The sequence below is a fragment of the Tachyglossus aculeatus genome, chromosome 20, assembly GCF_015852505.1.
Source record: "Tachyglossus aculeatus isolate mTacAcu1 chromosome 20, mTacAcu1.pri, whole genome shotgun sequence".
NCBI classification, from domain to species: Eukaryota; Metazoa; Chordata; class Mammalia; order Monotremata; family Tachyglossidae; genus Tachyglossus; species Tachyglossus aculeatus.
In genome coordinates this window covers 4427328-4449322 of record NC_052085.1, presented here as the reverse complement: position 1 = coordinate 4449322, position 21995 = coordinate 4427328, and the positions used below count along the sequence as shown (strand labels likewise).

Below are 21995 nucleotides of genomic sequence, written 5' to 3'. Positions count from 1 at the left end.
GGGTTGGATCCAATGTTGGGTTACGACCTTTATCTTTTAGGTCGATGGATGTACTAAATGAAATGTCAAACAAAGTTACTTCACAAAAACATTAAGTGTATTTACAGAGTGAATAAGTTACATGGATCATGTTTGATCAGGAGTGTCTTCGAGGGCAACAGATTTGCATGCGCCCCATCTCTCTTGACAGCATTTATATATGTGTGTTTGGGGCCGGGGGGAACCGAGAAGAATGAATAACCTTTTCTATTTTACAACTAAAATACGACCTGTTATGGAATGAGGCGAACTTGCATTTCACCTTTGACATTTGTCTTCCACACGGACATTAAATAAAAATATGCATGCGCAATGGAGCAAACGATCAGAGTCCTGCAAGGTGGATGTCTAATTTCTACAAAACGGCAAAGTTAATTCAAATCAGCAACCATCCTTTCATAGTATAAATATCATAAAAGCAACCTTCTAGTAAAAAGCAGCCAAGATCCTTTAAAAAAAAAAAACAAAACAATCTACCAAGACCATTTCTGGTCCTTGGGTCCTAATAACAGACCTACGTAGAGCAATCCAGTACCTTCAGAGACAGTAGCCTAGCAACATTAGGAAATGTACTTTGTAGCAGCTCATTTTAGATACAGTAATTGTACGCAAATTACAGTGTCCACTGGAATTGGAGTCCATTTACAATTGCGATTTCGTCCACCCAGGCTCTCAGCTTCCGGTCCACCGCCTCCAAATGTTGGGTGGTCAGCTTCATTCTGCCCGCTCCCTCAGCCCAAAACAAAACAGAAAAAGAGGCAGGGTGTGGGGGGTGTTTTTTTTTTTGGGGGGGGGGTACAAGTTTTAAGGATACTGAAAAAGATATTGTTGAGCGAAGGAAACATTGCACTTTTGCCAACCTAATGTAAGTTTCTAGAAAGGGAGGGATCCGTTCACTGGAGCGGGCACTGGTACCCACTGCCCATCGCTACCTCAGCAGTGAGTCTTCAGTGCCAGGTTAGGCGCCAGTGACGGACCTGTGCAGCGCAACACGAAGGCCCGGTGTCGTCCGGCTCGCTAAAGACTCCCTCCGTTCTGTCGGTATTGCCGTACGTTTGGGGTTTTGCCCGCTTTCTCGCAGATAAAGTCCTGCGGGGAACAAGAGGGAGGACAGTCTGACCGAGCCTTTCTAAAGCAGAGAAGACACCAAGCGACCTCACTCCCGCAGGGCAGCACTCCTCGGCTAGTGCGGGCCGCGGGGGAGCGGCTCTGGTCAGAGACTCGTGCCGGAGACGCTGGAGTCCGGAAGAAACGTCGCGACGGCCCGGTAGGTCTGAGCCCTGCGGATCATGTCGCGGATTTCTACGTTCAGCTCCATCAGCTTGGTGCAGATCTCGGTCAGGCTCTGGTTGGAGCCCACCAGGGCGTACGTGCCCGTCTGTCCCAGGGTTTGGTGCCGGAAGTAAATGTTCAGCAGCGTCTGGACCTCGTCGTCGGAGCTGCTGCCAAAGATGTCATTGGGCCACAGACTCCTGCAGGGGAGACACAGGCAAGACCCGTCTGTAGCTTCGCTACCTCGATTCGTCCTTACCGCGCCGGTGAAGCGGCGATGGTTTCCAGAGTCCTAGGCTCAAATTACTCCGGGCTCCGAGTTGGAGACACTTAGGCCTTGTCGAACGGGAAACGTACTCGAGTCAAATTCGCCTCTGTTTCGAAACTTGTGGAAAATCAGCTGTGTGGACTTGCGTGGGGCCCAAGTGCTGAAAAAATACCTCCGTGTCTGTGTTCCCAAAGTGTCCCCCACACAACTTTAGGGATGGGAATTGACTGCCCTTTGAATTATTTCAATACCAATTTCCAAATAAGGGAAGCAGCATGGCCTAGTGGATAAAGTACAGGCCTGGGAATCAGAAGGACCTGGATTCATCATCATCATCAATCGTATTTATTGAGCCCTTACTATGTGCAGAGCACTGTACTAAGCGCTTGGGAAGTACAAATTGGCAACATATAGAGACAGTCCCTACCCAACATTGGGCTCACAGTCTAAAAGGGGGAGACAGAGAACAAAACCAAACATATTAACAAAATAAAATAGAATAGATATGTACAAGTAAAATAAATAAATAAATAAATAGAGTAATAAATATGTACAAACATATATACATATTTACAGGTGCTGTGGGGAAGGGAAGGAGGTAAGATGGGGGGATGGAGAGGGGGACGAGGGGGAGAGGAAGGAAGGGGCTCAGTCTGGGAAGGCCTCCTGGAGGAGGTGAGCTCTCAGCAGGGCCTGGCTCCACCATTTGTCTGCTGGGTGACCCCGGGCACGTCACTTGATTTATCTGTGCCTCAGTTACTTCATCTGTAAAGTGGGGATTAAGCCTGTGAGGCCCATGTGGGACAGGGACTCTATCCAACCCAATTTGCCTGTAACCACCCCACAGCTAAGTACAGTGCCTGGCACGTAGTAAACACCACAATTATTATTATTATTATTGTGTACACTTTTACCTGTCTTTACATTTTTGAGGTGATAAAAAGCATCAGTCCCGGGTCCTTGAGGGCAGGGGTCAATCACTTTGCGCAGAGCACTGTAAAAGAGCTGTTAGACCTGATCCCTGCCCATGAGGAGTTTACAGTCTCGAAGGGGACACGGACATTACAGTGAGTTACAGAAAGAGATCATGTCTTCTGTGCTCTTCCCAGCATTTAGTACAGTGCTCTGAAGGCAGTAGGTTTTCAATACGTACTACTGATTGATGTGTCTGTTAAGACAGGAGCAAAGTGTGCTCATTCCATTTGGATGGAGTTACTGGCGATTTGGAAAGTAGGGGTAGTATCTGCAGTGAGGTCTAGTGGATAGAGCACGGCCTGGGAGTTAAGAAGACCTGGGATCTAACCCCAGATCTGCCACTCGTCTGCTGCGGACTTTGGGCAACTCATTTAACTTCTCTGTGCCTCAGTTACCTCATCTGTGAAAGATGGGGATTAAGACTGTGAGCCCCACATGGGACATGGACTGTGTTCAACCTGATAAGCTTGTATCTACCCCCATTCTTAGCACAGTGCCTGGCACACAGTAAGTGCCTAGCAAATACCATGAGAACATGAAAACAAAAAAAGTGACACCAATAAACTGGAAACGTGGCCCTACTTAACAGGATGGGCCTGTTAAGGAACTGTAAGCTCGTAACTGTAACTCAAGGAACTGTAAGCTCGTCTCTAGACGGTAAGCTTGTTGTGGGCAGGGATTTTATCTGTTATATTGCTATACTGTACTTTCCCAAGCACTTAGTACATAGCTCTGCACACAGTAAGAGCTCAATAAATATTATAGACTGTCAAAAACGAGGAAAGACATGCAAAAGTAGCTTGGGCTGAGGCGGGAAGAAAACCTGTTGTGCTCCAGATAGTGCCAGATTGCTGGAAGACTCTCCCTCCGCTAGTCAAGTGGGGAAGGCAGGCAGAGTGTACTTTGTAATTACCGCAGTGGCTAGCACAGTGTTAACACTTAACAGACCCCACAACTCATCCGCCTTCCAGTTTTCAAACGACAACGAGCGCGCTCCTTAAATGAAGAAGCCTCACGTCCAGGAAGACTTGCCTGCATTCCCTGATCTGCCGTAAAGCTTTGCCGAGTTCGTTGTTTTTCAGGCACTCCAGCATGGCCTGGATGGCCGCTTCCGTGGAACCGAACGCGGGCTCCGGCCAAGCGGGGTCGATGTAGAGAGGGTCGGCCGCGATGGCCGTGGTGGCTTCCTTCAGGTGTTTCTTCAAGTCACTCAGTTCGCGAGACATGTTCAGCAGCTGGAAGGAAAAATAAATCCATGTGGAGCTCCTACCCTCCCTCTGCTAGGCGCGCCCTCAGGCTCCATGGGGATGCAGCTAGGGTAAAAGCCTGAAAATCTCGATAACCAAGGGCGGCCCTGACTCACTACATGTTCTGGGGGCAAAGAGGCAGGTAGCCACTTCCCATACGCACGCACAAGCCTCGGCAGAGGGGACACAGCATCCTACGTAGGTGCACACTCGTTTCACTCAAGAGGGGTGTGCTTCCCATGCCTTTGCTTCACATTTCATTTTCCCAGCAGGTGGAAAGAGCTCTGGAAGATTCTCCATGATATCCTTTGCCATCCATTCTTGGGTCACAGGATGGAAGTTCGAGAGACAAACTTGAGGAGGGGAAGGAAGACGGGCAAGGCCCCAAAGTAGAGCTATTACTGATTTCCAAAGCTCATAAAAGCCCAGGCCTCCTTCCTTTCAGGTGGTAGAATCAGAATGACTGGCCTCCAGAAACAGCCAGTTAATGGCAGAGCACACGGGCGAGCCTTTTGCTGGACTGAAAATGTAATGTGCCAGAAGACTGCAGGCATTATAAATTGCAGAGCGATTTGATTTCCGGTACATGCCAAAGTGAGGCAATAAGAAATAAAAATGCTTTATCCAGTGACTTCAGCCGTGACTATTTCCATAAAGGAAAGTTGAAGGATTTGAATCATTTTCTACCTTTATTTCTTATGAAGTCTTGAGCCCTTTGTCATTTCTTTCCTATTTTCTGGATGTTTACACTGTACGAGAAAAATGACAATTCTGCTTCACACACTCAATCTGGAACCTGTAAACCCACTCCAGAATTCAGTGATAGCACAGAAACCGAGAGGATCTACCAGTACCCTGCTTTTTATAAAATGTTATGATTTTAGGAAGCTCTTTTTGAAATTTGTAAATGACTTTCTCCAAATTGTCCATTTTAAGGCTACACAGATTTTAGTTTTGTTTGGTTACTTTCCTCCTAGGTAGAACCAGAGCTGTTCATTTAAATCAGATTTGATGTTAATTCGTGGTGTGTCTTAGGTCTTGGGGAAGGTGTAAAACATGAGATGTGGCTCCTTTCATTTTCCCCTACACACAATTTTTAAGAATGATCAGTTAAGAATCATGTTGCCTCCTTTTCCAGTTGTCATCGTTTTTAGATTATTTTGGGGACTTCCTTCACAAAGTTCTGACTCCAATTCCTGGCCATCAAGCGATGTTACAATGACCGGGTGGAAGAAACAACCAAAGAAGCAGCATGGGCCTAGTGGAAAGAGCACGGGCTTGGGAGTCCGAGGTCTTAGGGTTTTAATTCTGGCTCTGCCGTTTGTCGGCTACTTCGCTGTACCTCAGCTCCTTCATCTGTGAAACGGGGATTAAAACTGTGAGTCCCATGTGGGACATGGGCTGTAACCAACCTGATAACATTGTATCTACCCCAGTGCTTAGTACAGTTCCTAGCGCATAGTAAGCGCTTTATAAATACCATTAAAAAAAGCCATTAAAAAAACGCAGTAACACAGCTTGGGGCAGTCTGTGAGGGGTACAGGGCAGCCGCGACTCCGAGCCCCTCAATCGCCTTGCCAGCCACAAATGCACCCAAGGGGTGAACTTCACCTGAGTACTGGTGGACAATTCAAGTGAAGAGGCTACCTTTAATGTTCTGATCTCTCTTCACTCTACAATCGTTCCTATTGAAGCTCACACTGTATGTTTCTAAAAGTGGAAGGAGCTGAGAACCTCTCTCAGGACAGTGGATATGAAACCCTGAGGCAAATGATGACTAAAAGTTGTCTTTTCCACTCACTTTTCAGGAATTCCAGTGAAGAATGAGATTCAAAAGAAAAAGTGAACCCAAGGGCTCTGAACAGGATCCCCAACCTCCTTTTCTAACAATTTGGGGCAGTGTGTGTGTGTGTTGGGGTGTGTGTGTGGTGGATGGGTGTTTGTGTGGGGGTGTGGAGGGGGCAGGGGGTTACTTTGACAACGTATGTTTGGTATCACGGGTGTCATAATGAAAGGAAAAACACAACCAAAGTGATTATCTGACAGGACTTGGCTCGGCTTAGGACTTACCTCTGGCATGGAACTAACTTCATGCACCTGGCCAATGAGCTTACAGTACGACTGAAAAAGCAACAGCAGCTGGAAGTGTAGCTTATATAATCTCTGACACAGTTCCAATTGCTAAAGAAAGAATTTACAGGGGAAGAAATGGTTATTAAGGAACAGTTGCTTTGGGGGTGGGGGAGGGATGTCATTCTTGAAAAACAAATGAAGCTCTCACTGGGCCAAACATATTTCTCAGTTAACCAATTGAAACTGAAAATGACACAACCGAAAAACAAAAAAAAACAATAAACCCCCCCACCCCAAACAACTGGTGAATCTCTGTGGAGTCCTTCGTGGTGTAAAGTCAAATAAAGAACTGAAAAGGGGCACCTTCCAGTTAATTCTGCCCAATTTCCATCGTAATTATTGTTCGAATGCTTGAAAATGATTCCCTAAAGATGGTTCTAATTTTATGATGGCTTTGAAAACTGAGTAATTCCTTTTATTAAAAGGATAGTTGGAAGGCAATACCTTGAGCTGGCTGAGCAGACAGTTTGGAAATGCTAAACTCCTGATCATGGGTTTCTCAAGACTGTGGGAAAGGGCCACCCGCAGTTCTTGTAGTGGCCATTAATGACTTGGTCCACAGCCAAATGACTCTGAACTATAAAAGAAAATATCTTTCAAAACTGACCAAAAGAGCCATAAAGTTTTTCTTGCCACAAAGTGGAAATCCAAAATGGCAGCCAGAGGACTTGCATCAAAAAGTCACATGGGAACAACAGTTTCAAAACTTCTTATAAAACAAAAAGCCAAGGGCAGAAATGGTCCCCTAGAGATGAATCTGGCGTTTCGTAAACTCAATTTTCATTTAAAAGGCAACGCTGATTGTTTGCCAGCCTCTGGATGGGAAAGGAATTCCCTGTTGCAACCTGTTCCGCATTGTTCCCCTTTGTAGTTGGATCCGTGTAAAGTTACTCCTCCAAAATCTAGCCGTAAGACTGTGGGTTTCTAGAGAGAAGAGACGGCTCAAAAATAAAAGTGCTGGTTTCAGTCAGACCCGGGTCTATATTTGACCATAAAGTTGTCATAATCAGAATCAAGTGTTCTGATCTCTCTTTATGAGGGCAACATCAGTATCAGTGAGTTGTTCTTTCTCCTGAGGAAACACAAATGAGCCACGGTAGGCTCTGCTCGGCATTTTGAGCAAGAGGGTGCGCTTCCGTTGCCCGAAAACAGTCTGAGAGGAGAACTTTCAATTCGGCATAGGAAAGAAAGTATGACTTGTGAAGTTTAACAACAGAAACTTTATCTGACATTTGTTTTTACACTAAAGGTATAATTAGGTTCGAAGAAATTAGAGAAACATGTTCGTGACTCGGGGGGAGAAAAAAAAAATCACTCGTATTTAGTGTATCCCTTTGAACTCCGTAATGAGAAGAAGCAGTTTGGGCAGTGGAAAGAGCATGGTCCTGGGAATCTGGAGACCTGGGTTTTAGTTTTGGCTCTGTCCCGGCCTGCTGTGGAAACCACGAGCGGGTCATTTAATCTCTCCGGGCCTCAGTTACCTCATCTGTAAAATGGGGATAATAATACCTGCCTCTCAGAGCCTACTTTGCAGAGATGTTGTGAGGATAAGGTGAGAAATACTGATGTGAAAGTTGCTTTGGAAAAACAAAAGTGTTCGACAAAAAACAGGGTGGTGGTATCGTTACGTGAGAAGTAAAAGAAGTTCCAGGAACTAACGAACCTTTATTGGACTTCTACTTGATTTATTAAAGCACTTGAATGCCAGGTCATCTAACAAACTTTTCTTTATGGAAACACTTGAAAACCCAATTCATAATCGGTAATGACCAGATGTTACCAACAGATACCAAAACGTGGTACTGTGCTTTTTAAAATCCAGTAAACCAGCTCTTCAATCCAGTGGGGAAATCTTAGAGCTCTGACTCTTAAAAAAAATAGACACCAGATCCCAAAAAACAGAATTAAGCATTCTACAGGATCCGATGATAATATTACATTTTTGCAATTTGTCCTTCTGCTTTGGGGGACAACTCGGAACATTATTATGATCCTACATTGCACATTTCAGTAATCTCAGACGTAAATCAAAATGGAAATGAAAGGGGAAAACATGCTACGAGATGTAACGGGAAAGTCAAATTGGGTTTTTTTTTAATAAGCCCATCTCGTAGATGGACGAAGAGTACGAAAGAACTTCAACTTACTGCAAGAGATTCCATTTGCTACACAGCAAGCATGGCACAGGAAAAAAAAAAAAAAGGAAAGGAAAGAAAGTAGAGTGTCAGTGTAATGCATGCAGTAGAAAGCCCAGCCTTCCTCAAGAGCATAAAGATCAGCAGTATTAGCATTTGCTGGCCTCAGAGTACCATCTGGTTGCAAATGTTCTGCCCAAACAGCATGCACAGCACAGAAATGAGCCTGGGTTACAGTGGCAAGGTGCTACTGGGAAATCCGCTAGACTGCAAGCTCCTCAAAGGCTGGAATCAGGTCGACTGCATGCTCATCCGAGCTTGGGACAGTGCTTCGCACACAGTGGTACTTTGCGCACTAAACCCCCCTCTCCTCTCCTCCCTCTCCCTTCTGTGTCACCTGGGCACTTGAATCCGCACCCTTTAAGCACTTGATATTCACCCTACTTTCAGCCTCACAGCACTTAACGTACATACCTGGAATTTATTTTTGACTCCGCCTCTAAACTGTAAGCTCCTTGTAGGCAGGGAACGTGTCTACCAACTTTGCCGTATTTGTACACTCCCAAGCGCTTAGTGCAGTGCTCTGCACTCAGGAAGCACTCAATAAATGTCACCGATTGATCGACTGATTGAATGCCTAGGAGTTGGGCAGTATCTGTTCAGAACTAATTTGTTAATTCTTAATTCCTAACCCTTGGGTCCGTCACTTGCAGTCAAAATGTAGAGTCCTTGGCACTTGGGTATAAAATAATTTGCTCCAAGTCATTATCTTTCCAGGAATGACAGGCTCCAAAAGGCCACCATGCCATCATCTAACTTCTGGTTTCATTACATTTAGGCACTGCTGCAGTGAGAAGGACGCGCCACTCATTCAGGGGTATTTATTCAGCACTTACTGGGTGCCAAGTACTGTACTAAGCACTGGGGAATAATAAAGGATAGCCAAAATTCCAGTCCCTACCTCTCAGTGCACCTGTACTGGTGATGCTGATAAAAAAAGTTTATGCTACTATTAAAAAGAAAATCAAGTCAAACACACTCAGATAATGTCATTAGGAATTACTCCCCACCTCCCTCCCACAGCTATCCATTATAGCTCATTGAGGTTTGAGAATAAAGACACCTGTAGAAGCAAATTTTCTGACTCTGGATTTAACTTGTCTTTAAAGTTTGAGGTTTTTAGACACTGGAGCTTTTACTATTAACTGAATCATAATTTGTTTTGGTCATTTAATAGCTACACACTGGCAGTCTCACAAAGTTTCCAAAACCAAGCAGTTTACCATGAAATTTGAGGTCATATAGGAGGAGAAAGACAGATTAAGACAATTTTGGAACCACACTGATCTTGGGTCAGATCTTGTTGCATTTCAGTTCTATGTTGCTGAATTTGAGAACATCTTTCAATCTGATCAAAATGCTTATTACCTGAGTCTGACGATAACTATGCATTTACTATGAATTTACGGTTTGGAAGAAGAGGAAAGAACAAAGCTGCATAAATTCCACGGTTTCTTGCTTTAAGTAAACTGCAAGTCAAATTAAAGACAATCCACCACATTCAACAGAAGGCGAGTAAAGGTCTGAGGGCCAGGACTTTGGCTATGGTTTTTTCCTCTTTGGCAATGCTTTAACATTCATTGGGGAATGAGAAGCAGAGTCATTTTCCACTCACGCTGGTCTGAGAGTGAGCCCTTTCCTCATTTTCTCCAGATGGCCTATTCCCACCGCTTCCTCCCACCCTCACCTTGATTTCCAGTTTGATTTCTCTCTGGTGGGGTGGGGAGTGCTTGTCTCTCCAGAATTACTTACAGAGAATCATCTTTCTTTCTTTTTAAAGAGCTTTTTAAAGAAAGGGTACCCAGTCTCCAAGTTTCACGATCCATGTCTACATTAAACATTTGGTCCCACCTCTGAGGCGGCTGAATCGGGGTCATTGAGGGTCAACTGTGAGGAATAAAGCTGTTCATCTGGAACGGAGGAGAGAGTAGAGCAAGCCAGACCAGGAACTTATTTGATGGTAACCATTTTTGGTCATTTCCCACTAGGCCAAATTCAAACTACTGTTTAGAACTGAAACACTCTCTAACCCATCAGGAATTGGACATACTGGGGCAAGAAGCCCTTTTGACAGTTAACTCATTATACGTCCCATTTCACTGCATGAAAATTATGTCCAGCACACACAAGTTTTCCATTCAGTTTAGTTGCAGGAGAACTTTGCCTAGAAGAGCATACACAGGAAATCACAAAATACCACATTTCAAATGTTGATGAGACAAATTCAGTTTGACTTTCATACTTTCTGTTATATTAGCAAGTGCGTTTTAGTAGGTTTCATTCTTTTGAATGAGCTACCTCACACTGCAGTGATTGGCAATCAACAGAGGGATTGGGAGAGCAGATCGTTAGGAAAATGAGTTAGGGAGTCTAGAAAAATGAAAGTCAGATCTTTAGGGGTTTAGCAAAATGAGAGTTAGCTAGGTTCTGCTGAGGCTAATATACACCTCACTTCCTAGAAAGCAACTGTACTGTAAACGTAAAAAAGGACATCAGGAGTTCATAGAACTGTATTATTTTGAATCGATAAATTCACATCAACCTGATATCCTCAGCTTGGCACCTAAAGTGGCTTTTTACTAAAGCCTTTTTACTTTCATTTGACTGGTGATTTATCTCACCCCTTGGCCAACTTAGAGAGAAGAGAGGTCTTCTCTTTTATCTGAAACCCCAAAGCAAACAACATTCATTTCACCTTAAGCTCAGGGCAGAGGCTTCTTTGGGGATTACAAAACAGCACACAAATGCATGGAAATGAAAAAATACTTCTGGCTCTGTCATTACCTTTTCTTCTGAATCCCCTGGCTGGCAAGTAATGACTCCATCTTTGGATCCTTCTGCAAATGTTGCTTTGCAATTTGCAAGCCACTGTTTCCAGAAAAAAGGGAGAGTTGGAAGATACTCAGCTTGAGTCAGGGCTACTTTGGCAAGCTATCAGCAATGCCTTCATTCACATGAAACAATGAAAACTAACTTTGCTACATCATCCATTTTCACTACTTTGGAACCAAAAGTGAACCAAAAATACTCTAAGTGGTCAAGGGTTCGATGGCGTACATGGTTCTCACTGTGAAACCCTGTCTTCAGAATGGACTTCAGGTGCCTTTGTTCCTGGCAAGGCAGACCTCACTCTTTTGAATATGCTTAGCGAAGTCACGAGTTATTCATTTCAATTCATTTGGCATTACGGGGTAGGCTTTGGCTCGGTTGACTCGGCAGGAAGTGCTGATTTACCAAAACGAGTCCGAAAACAATGAAAAAAGGATTTCCACCACCTGGGAACGTATCATTTGCGATCTCAAATGGAGATAACGAGTCTGAATCTAGCCCACCCACACTTTCCTGAGACTAGAAGAGGTGAATGAGGGTGCTGCACGTATGTCCTCGGAAAATTTTCCTGCCACGATCCCTTCCATCTGTCTGGAGGGGAGAATCTCTGGGAGCGAGCTGGTGGTCTCCACGCTTGCTGTGGGGAGGAGGGGGGCACCGCCAGAAGATGTGGAAGGATATTCTGGATCCTAGCCAGTTTACGGGAACCTGGAGGGAGAGGCTGCCAGACAGGATGACGGTAGCCACGGTGGGCTTGGTCGTCTTACCCTTCTGCATCCCTAGCCTCTCCCTCTTCTAGGAACGGGCAGCTCCTACGAACAGAGGCCTCCCTCGCCCGTAACGCCCACTGGGCCCTTCCCCCTAAACTCACTGCGGACATGGCAAGTGCCACGTCTTTATTCTGTACTTCACAAGCACCTCTGGGCCTGCCCTCATTCCAAAGACTCAAAGGGAGTGGATAGTTGGACTTGTATTAATTTATGAAAATCCAGGTACAAGCAGGGGCAGAGAAGACTGGCTTACGGAAAGTGTGGCTTCTTTTCTGTTGTTGTAGGTGTCCAGATATTCCTGCAGTTCAAGGACACTGAATTTGAGCTTATCGAGGAGTCCACATGACAGTAGCTACAAAAAGAAAAACAAGTTGACATCAATGGCTTGGTCAGTCAAACACCCTTGATGTCTAGATCTCATACAATGACTACAAAGAGAGGAATACCACACAGTGTCACTGGGGCAGACAAAGCTGATATTCTGCAAGATTCACTATCAGAGCAGTTTTCAAATGGCCTGAAAAGTCCTATGGGAATACAGTACTTTCCCCAAGTAAGGTAGATCTGGCTTAATAATGTTGGTATTTGTTAGGCACTTACTATGTGCCAAGCACTGTTCTAAACACTGGGGTAGATACAAGGTAATCAGGTTGATCAGGTTGTCCCAGGTGGGGCTCACAGTCTTCATCCCCATTTTCCAGATGAGGTAACTGAGGCACAGAGAAGTTAAGTGACTTGCCCAAGGTTACACAGCTGACAAGTGGCAGAGCGGAGATTAGAATTCACAACCTGTGACTCCCAAACCCGTGCTCCTGCCACTAAGCCACGCTGCTTCCATTGTGGTGCTCTCCACTACTCCACCCTAAGATGAGAAATTATTTCCATTTGACTTCACACTGCAAGAGGACATCCCCCAAAACAGTGCAGTTGAAGGCACAACACCAGACTCTGGATCCTCCACCCGAGAGGCCCCGATTTGACAAATGTTCCCAATCCGGATGTTTCTCTCGCCAAGTACCACTATTTTGGGGCCCAGCCCTTTCATTTAACTTGCAAAACCAAAGCCCACCGTCACTGGCTGCAAAAGCCATGATGATCTTAACCTCGCCCCTTGAGACTTTGATTCTGCTAGGCTTATTCGGTCAAGGTTTGGCACATTACAAGGGACCAGGGAAGTACCATCCCCATGTTCATCACCCCCACAGAAGGGAGCCTCTTTTCCAGCCTAATGAGAGGGGCCACGGACAAGCTGAGTTATCTTCCCATCCCTTGAGACGACCCTGACCAGGTCTGAGAGGATTTCACGATTCATTACCAAAAGCACTTTTTCCAGACACCAAATTGATGAAAAATCCTTCACCTTTCTTCAACTCGACTAAGGCGCAATTGGTACCTGATTCCCTAGCCACATAAATCTAAACCGTTGTCAGTCTGGGTTTGACACTACTCACGGTCTCAGCGTCCACGAAGAGAGTAGGGCACTCTGAGCAGGAGGTCAGCATCTGAGAAGAACTCACAAACTTCGATCCTATGCCCCGCAGGTTATCTCCCAGGTAGCTGGCTGCATCACAAGTTAGGAAGCAGAACCTTTTCTGAATGTTCTGCAAGACAAAATATTTCCCATGAGGGCCCAAGCCAAGAGCGGCCGACCTTTGCGAGGTCTATTTTTTCCTCTTTACACAATACTAGCGAAAGAGAACGGGCCATTCCCAAGAGGGGAAATGAATGTTTGTGTAAAGAGACTGAGTAACAATCCTTTCGCCCTGCACACAAGCTGAAAGGATCCTGGAATGCTGTTGCTATGAGCCGCTTGCAGAATTCACATCCTGGCAGTGGAAGAACAACTCTTTACCCGATGCCATTTCCCCTGATTGCTGCATCAGCCTCCTCACTGACCTTTCTTCCTCCTGTCTCTCCCCTGCCAGTCCCTACTTCACTCTGCTGACCTGATCATTTATCTACAGAAAAACCCCATTCTGTCCTCACCTCCCCACTTCTCAGAAACTTTCAATGGTTGTCCATCCACCTCGGCATCGAAAAGAAACTCCTTACCATCGACTTTAAAGCATTCAGTCATCTTACCTCACCTCTCAGATCTCCTAGTACGACCAAGTCCGCAAACTTCACTCCTCAAATTTCATGTTCATGTCCTCCCACTGGCCTGGACCTCCCTCCCTCTTCAAATCCAGGGTTGGCAACAAATTACCAGGCTACAATCATGTCCCTTGTCACACCTTCCCAAACTGCCCCATAAATGAAATTCAACAGGGTTGGATTCATTATATAACTGCACATTATAGTGATGAGATAGGTGGGAGAGGATGCCTTCCTCTTCAACTTGAAAGATCATTCCATCTCAGGATCGGGATCATGATCAATTCTCGCACAGCCACACTTAATTAGCCATTACCAGACTTTTGTGGGTGCAGTGTGGCCTAAAGGAAAGAGCACAAGCCTGGGAGCCAAAGGACCTGGGTTCTAATCCCAGTTCTGCCAGTTGCCTGCTGTGTGATCTTGGACAAGTCACTTAGCTTCTCTGTGCCTCGGTTCCCTCATCTGTAAAATGGGGATCCAATAATGACTGCTCCCCCTCCTACTTATACTGTGATCCCCCGTGGGATAAGGACTGTGTCCAACCTGATTAACTTGTATCTACCCCAGCACTTACAATAGTGTTTGACACACATAAACACTTAACAAATACCTTAATAATTATTTATTATTATGATTATGCCATTTAAAGTGTTAGGAGCAGGCATTTAAAGTCACAATCACCAAAGGGATGAATGCAACCAAGGTTTCCCTGCCCACCAAAAATCAATCAATCAAAGGTATTTGTTGAGCACTTACTGTGTGCAGGACATTGTACTAGCTCTTGGGAGATAACAATACAACAGAGTTGGCTGGCACATTCCTTGGCCACAATAAGCTTACAGTCTAGAGGGGTTTCAGTGGAGAACAAGATGAAACCAAAAGGACTAAAGGTGAGCATAAAAAGAAAAAAATGAGACAGGGCCAAAGATAACAATAGCAATAGTAGTAATAATGATTACAATAATAGTACCTTAAATTTATAGAACACCTTTATTTATCCCAAAGTGCTGCCACATCAACCATCTCATTTTATCCTCACAACATCCCTGTGAGGCTGAGGCAGGAATTATTTATCCCCATTTTATAGATGAAGAAGCTGAGTTCCAGAGAAGTTAAGCAACTTGCCCAAAGTCACACAGCTAGCCAGAGCTGGGACTATCACCCAGGTCTCCTGATTCCCAAGCTCCTTGCTCCTTCTGTTGGTCCCACTGCCTCCCAAGACTCATAACGTCCTTGGAGTTCCTGTGTCCGAAATCCACGACCACCCCCTTACCTTAAACAGGGAAGAGAACACGTGAAATGTGTACACGGCACAGGAACCGTCCGAGTCGCACATAAGCTGGTTGATGTGGCTACGCCAGGCTTCCTCTGCATCGTCACATGCGGCTGGCTGAAAGGCGGCGAGGATGGCAGAGAAGAAAGGGGACGGGGGAGGCGAAGCACTCCGGTCGCCTTCGCCAAAGCTGGAAAAGAGGAAATGACACCTCTTACACCAAATAATCAAGTTCTTCTCACAGGACCACCTAGCCAAAGCTCTCGCAGCTTCGAAATCTCAAATACCGGAAACAGGCTCTCGCTACTCCTTGCTGTTAATAATAATAATAATGATGGCATTTATTAAGCGCTTACTATATGCAAAGCACTCTTCTAAGCGCTGGGACGTTACAAGGTGATCAGGTTGTCCCCCGGGGGGCTCACAGTCTTCATCCCCATTTGACAGATGAGGGAACTGAGGCCCAGAAAAGTGAAGTGACTTGCCCAAAGTCACACAGCTGACAACTGGCGGAGCCGGGATTTGAACCCATGACCTCTGACTCCAAAGCCCGGGCTCCTTCCACTGAGTCACGCTGCTTCTCTATTCCAAAAGTGTGGCCCACGACTTCAACCCCAGCCCCTGTTATCTTTAGCTTACCTCCACCACTCACTGCTATCACTCCACCCCGTCCCTCCAAACACACCTACACAAAAAGAAACTCTCCCTGCTCTGCACCATTCACCTGCTGTTCTCTCCTGGAAGTCTGTTCGCCATTCTGGTTAAAAGACTCTTTTTTTTACCTGTGGCTCTTGGCCAAATTATGTTTCAGGTTTGCGGATGCTTGGTTCATGAGACTCAGTTATCCAGGACTAGTGGAGAGAGCTTATGTTTGCGTTTCAGAGAAAAGACCAACTCTCTGTCCCTGGACTGCTATGTTACCTTCTCTAGGCCTCAGTTTTCTCCTCTGTACAATGGGGACAGTACCAAACGCCTCTTCATTTTTCACAGGGATGCTGTGAGGACAAGAATGAGATCCTCCACACGTCCCCCTGCCTCTTTCCTCCACCACCTTCTCCCCCATCTCCTTCCTCCTCTACACTTAGCCCCTTCCTCCCACTTCTTCTTTGCCCCACCTCTGCCTCCCCATCTCCTTTCCATCCATGGTGAAGCAGCATGGGTCAGTGGAAAGAGCCCGGGCTTTGGAGTCAGAGGTCAGGGGTTCAAATCCCGGCTCCACTAACTGTCAGCTGTGTGACTTTGGGCAAGTCACTTCACTTCTCTGGGCCTCAGTTACCTCATCTGTAAAATGGGGATTAAGACTGTGAGCCCCCCGTGGGACAACCCGATCACCTTGTAACCTCCCCAGCGCTTAGAACAGTGCTTTGCATATAGTAAGCGCTTAATAAATGCCATTATTATTATTATTACAAGGAATGTAAGAGCGCTTTGGAAAATAGAAGTGCCACACAAATGCAAAGTAAAGACGACACGGCTGGGTTCTGAACAAGGACTTTTCTGTTTCGGTACCTTGCAAGAGTGTACTGGTCCACGGCTCGTTCCCCTTTTTCTTCAGCCTCTGTCATATCTAGGCTAAAGCTGTCACTGCATTCAAAGGTCGCCGGAAGTTCATTGGTCGACCCCGAAAGGTCATCTTCATGAACGGCAGTGTCTTCCTCCTCAAGGGTCACTTCGGCCTGAAACCAAAACAGAAAAACAGAAATAACAGGAATCCCCCAAATGCTGCAGCTGCAAGAAAACAGCCGGGGTGAAACAGGTTCAAGGAAAGGAAATTTAACCGGAAGAGGAGCAAAATCCCGATGATGGTAGGAAACAGGCAGGTTCGGACATCTACCCACAAATGCCGCACATTCCGCTTTCTCCTTAGTGGAAGTCTCCCATCAACATCTTTCTGCCTCCCCGCTTTCTTCTCCGGCTTCCAGTCAAACGCTCCCAGGGTGGCTGATATCTTGGCCTCCTGCTTTCTTTTGGCCTTTTCCAAATAAGGAACGTCCTCAGCCATTACAGCAGCGGCACTCTGCTTCCCAAGGAGCGGTAAGACAAGGCAGGAGAGTCTCCCTAACAGCTGCTGTCCTGGTGGAGGGGCTGACTGACACCCTCCTGTGACATTTGGACACGGAGGGCTCTGGACCGAGCAGAATTTGGATCAATGAGGGGCAGGAAAGAGACACATCAAGGGAAACGGAAAAGGAGGGTGTGTCTGTGCCTGAGTAGGGGATGGCGGGGGGACGGGGGGAGGTATGAGCTAGCTGGAGAACTGATTGTGCTTTACGTGAGGAAGGAAAGCAACAGGGCACATCAGATGAGGGTGGGGGGAAAATACGTGTAGGGGTTTCAGGCCGTTTCTTACAACAAAAACGGGAGAGTAGCATTAAAAGCCTGCACAAATTGGACTCCTCTCCACGGTTCAGAAAGTATCCTCTATTAATATCTGGCCACTAATTAGGGCCATGGAGGCAGCAGAGGGACCTCTTGAAGATTCCTAAGATTCTTCTGGCAAAGCAGTAAGAGAGGAAGGCGGGTGGGGTGGGGGGGTAAGCTTTTCCATTTAGACAAAATGTTCCGGCCTTTGAAAGATACCTGCAACTTTAATAAACTAATTACGACTAAGACTGCTACTACTACTTTTTAGATTGTGAACCCACTCCCTGGCCCCAAGGGACAGGGACAATATTTAATTTGCACCAGTGTACTCTTTCCAAGCACTCAACACAGTGATCTGCACATTCAAAACACTTAATAAATACTATTGCAAATAGTATTGCACTTTCGGCCCGCAAACAGAGCACTGGTTAACCAAGTACAAAAACTCCTCCAACTTCACACTATAAAAGATGCCGCATTACATATCAAATTAACTGAAAGGGCACAGAACCATCTACCCTGTGGTGGAAGGCAACTGAATTTAGGAGGAAATAAAAGTTACAAATTGAAGAAAGCACACATAAACAAAATACACCAATCATTTTTACCAACCTTTCGGAAAAAGAGAGTAATGTCCGTAAGGCACGATTCACTTCAGACAGCTGGTAAGAATTGTTTTGTGCAAATCTGGGAGAATACTGTGATTGGATTTTAACCTTTTGTCACGATGCCAAAAGCCCCGAATTGCAGTGAATGGGCAAACTCCATGATTAGGTCCCCCACATGAAAAAATCCCATGGACGACATACAGACGCCCACACCCCGCTTGGGCTATTGTTTGGTCAACTTTAGCTCTAACAATAGCAGCAATGTTCCCAAACACTGCCACTCTGGAGACACAAAGATTGGCCTTGCCTTTAATTAGTGGCATTCCTGCCCTGCAGAAAGTGCAAAATGCTTCATTTCCTGAAGGCCAAAAATCAAATCCCTTTTACAGATAAGAAGTTGGTCTGCACAAGTTTCGAGGGTGGGAGGGTTAATTTCCCAAACCTGAATGTAATGCAGGGTGCGCCCTTACATGGAATGAGACAGAGAAAGAAAGCAAACGTATCCTACGCATTCAGTACCCCGAGAAACTAAGAAATTCTGGAGAGTTTCAGAGGTAAAATTTTGATGGAACCAGAACCATAGAATCGCCTAAACGTAAGCTCGTCGTGGGCAGGGAACCGGTCTCCCAACTTGGTTATATTGTACTTTCCCGAGCGCTTAATACACTGCTCTGCACACAGTAAGTGTTCAATAAATACCATCTTTTGATTAATTCACCTTAGAACTCTCAGACACCTGCTGATTATTCCCAGCTGGTAGAGCAACGTCAAAGCTAGATGTTCTCGCGTTAAAAGAGTGTGGGTGCTCGGCATTAGGATCACATGATAAGGTGAGCGATTCCATGTGACTGGCTTCCTCCGAGGGGGAGAGGCTCATGATCTGTTGGAAAAGAGAGGGACAAAAAGCAATGGTGAAGTGACTCAGTTGAAACCACCTTTAACCCAAGTTCCCACTGGGGTTCATAAATCTGTCTCCTTTTACAGAATTACTCATTTCACAACCGATATCTTTTTTCACTGTTTGTGCTTTATTTTAAACATAGCTCCAGGGGACAAGTAACATCCTGATGCGGGTGAGTCAGATGTCTGAGCTTACGGATGTTTGATTAAGAAATCCCTCTGGACTTGCCACACTTCCCAAAAGATCAGAAATCAAGGGGATTAAAACATTAATCCAGCATAAAGACCTGCTGGCAAAACCTCAGCCTGTCAGAACTGACGCTCCCTGGGTTTCCGCTGCCTTTTTTTTTTTAGGATGGTATTTTTTAAGCTCTTACCACATACCAGGCACTGTACTAAGTGCTGGAGTAGATACAAGCTAATCAGGTTGGTTACAGCCCATGTCCCATGTGGGGCTCATAGTCTTAATTCCCATTTTACAGATGCTGTAACTGAGACACAGAGAAGTTACATGAGCTGCCCAGGATCATATAGTAGACAGTGGCAGATCCGGAATTAGAATCCATGTCCTCCGACTCCCAAGCCCATGCTCTTTCCACTGAGTCACGCTGCTTTTCACTGTTCTAAGCCCTGGGGTAGATACAGGGTTATCAGGTTGGTAACAGTTCCTGTCCCGCACGGGGTTTACAGCCTTAGTAGGAGGGAGTAAGATTTAGTTCCCATTTCACACACGAGGAAGAAGGAAAACAAACTAAAACACAAGTGTTCCATCTGGCGCACGACTGAAAAAAATCCCAAATGAAATGGGAAATCCATCATGGAGGAGCCCCATGTTCCCCTGGGTAATTAAAAAAAAAGATACTTGCTAAGCACTCACTATGTGTCGAGTACTATTCTAAGCACTGGGGTAAATAAAGGTTAATCAGTCCCTGTCCCACATGGGCCTCACAGTCCAAGTAGAAGGGAGAACAGGCATTTAATCCTCATTTTACACTTGAGGAAACTGAGGCACAGGGAAGTTATGTGATTTGCCCAAGATCACACAGCAGACAAGTGACAGAGCCAGCATTGGAACCCAGGTCCTCTGTCTCTCAGGCCCGTGCAGGAGTCTATGAGTATTGGCTTCTTGTCTAAGAACTGAGATGCTAAATGGTACCCACCGTCGCAGGTTCTAGTTATGTGCCTCGTGGCAAGTTGTTCCACACGGTGACGGGAGAGTTTTCAGAGGGATTCACCGTCAAAAATCTGCCCGCTTCCCGGATGGTTCAGTAGCCACTTACTAGGTCAGAGTGTTCCAGGATCTGGCTGGCTGTGAGGCCCTCGTCCTCCGACGACTCATCCGAATCCTCGGGGTTCATTTTATTTAGGCTGGGAGTACTTCCGGACAGCTGGCTCTCTTCCAGGAGCTGCATGTCGCACTTATCCAGACTGTCGAGGGATCGCCGACGCACCCCCCAGTTGAAATTGTCCATGCTTTCCCCCTGAAATCAGAGGATGGGGAAGTTTGCTCGCTACGCCAGGATTCTACTTCACCCCCTTCACCCCGCTTCATCCCCTCAGCACTGCTTCTCGTTTCAGAAGCAAACCTTTCCCAGTGAACTCTCAACTACTTTGTGCAAAAAACCTCGCAGGTCTATAAAATAAAGGCAGGGTAATAAGGGCACCTATCACTGCAGTTTTAAGCAGTTTTAGAGTAAACGGTTTACTACAGAGGAGTCCCCCAGAAAGCAAAAATAGAGATGCGAATGAAATTTCAATTCCCTCCTAGGATGGTAGGTGATTTTCCTCCTTTCAACGTTGATCCTGGTAAATCATGAGAGCATATAGGCTCACCCTCAAAAATCTGAAACCGATCAATAGACTCTGGTGTTCATTTAAACTGATTTTGAAAGATTATTTTTGAAATAGTAAAAGGTAAGGGGCTGTCTAAACAGAGGACATTCATGAACACCCCAGGTATGATTTTGGTAGAAGACCAGAAACTAGACCGTCCAGCTTGCTTATACCTCAGCTGTGTCCACTGAGATAATGAAGAATAAAGCATTAAGGGGAACTGGAAATAGCTGGGCATTACATGACCAGACATGCGCAATGCAAAGGTGAAAGCAGCATAGATGAACTTTGCTCTAGCCTAGCCTTGGTGATATTCTTACCAGAGAGGGGATATGATTTATTTTCCCGGCCATCCAATGGCCAATCTCAAACCCGAGATGGACTGAGAGTTGGAATGAAAGTCAACAAAGGGAGAAAAACTGCTCAAACTTTGTTTTTTACTAAATATGATCAGTACCACCCTCAGACATCCACCCTTAGACATCCAAGTCATAGTTCACCCTCAGTTGAAACTGGGGTTGAGAAAGAAGGAATGTCAATTCGGGAAAAAATATGCAAATAATTTTCCAAGATGCCAAAGTACAAGCAAGAGAACAATTTCAGTTTCCAGAGTAAAGGGTTACCACTTTCATCCCTGGCTCTATAAGCTTCTCCTCTTCCCTATTCTATTGTCCTCTCCCAAATGCTTTGGTCAGTGTTCTGTGTACAGTAAGTGCTCAATAAATATGAGTGATTGATTGATTGATTTAACGAGAATTAAAATATTGAGGGTAGAGGTAAGCCTGAACTAGGAAATGGAAAAACTAATGAAAATTTGGAATCTCTCTCTCTCTCTTCCTCAAAGGACGGTCACACAGGACTGATCTTAATCACTCAAGCACAATTTGCAGTGAAGAAATCTTTTCATGACTGAGGTGAAATGCAGGAAAAAGGAAGTAGTATTTGGGATCCAAAGGAATATTTGATGAACTCAAGAAATCTCCTATAGTAATAGCAGAGTACTGCCTTTACAATCACCATCTAGCCAGATATCACTGAGGGAAGAAAGCATTTTTTACTCTGGTATTAGTGTTACAAAGCAAAATGCTCAGCGAACAGCAGCAGAGAACATATTTATCATTCCCTAACTATTGATAAATAATGGCATTTAATAAGTGTTTACTAGGTGCCAAGCACTTTGCTAAGTATTTGGGAG

The 21995-nt window shown here is 45.4% G+C and overlaps 1 protein-coding gene across 8 annotated transcripts in view; it reads right to left on the bottom strand.

Moving 5' to 3' along the window:
• Positions 1–79: 79 nt before the first annotated feature.
• The window catches only part of FRY (FRY microtubule binding protein), a 305032-nt gene continuing 283116 nt past the window's right edge, over positions 80–21995 (bottom strand). For 6 of the 8 annotated variants that reach the window (XM_038761610.1, XM_038761611.1, XM_038761606.1 and 3 more), the window contains 11 exons: positions 20248–20448; positions 18786–18947; positions 16605–16771; positions 15096–15285; positions 13180–13329; positions 11982–12080; positions 10914–10997; positions 8082–8099; positions 5872–5982; positions 3587–3789; positions 80–1511 (listed from right to left, as the gene is read on the bottom strand). In XM_038761610.1, coding sequence (XP_038617538.1) covers positions 1253–1511; positions 3587–3789; positions 5872–5982; positions 8082–8099; positions 10914–10997; positions 11982–12080; positions 13180–13329; positions 15096–15285; positions 16605–16771; positions 18786–18947; positions 20248–20448 — 1644 coding nt within the window. In that variant the 3' untranslated portion in view covers positions 80–1252. The remainder of the gene's footprint in view (positions 1512–3586; positions 3790–5871; positions 5983–8081; positions 8100–10913; positions 10998–11981; positions 12081–13179; positions 13330–15095; positions 15286–16604; positions 16772–18785; positions 18948–20247; positions 20449–21995) is intronic. The other 2 variants (XM_038761607.1, XM_038761609.1) reach the window with 2 other exon arrangements.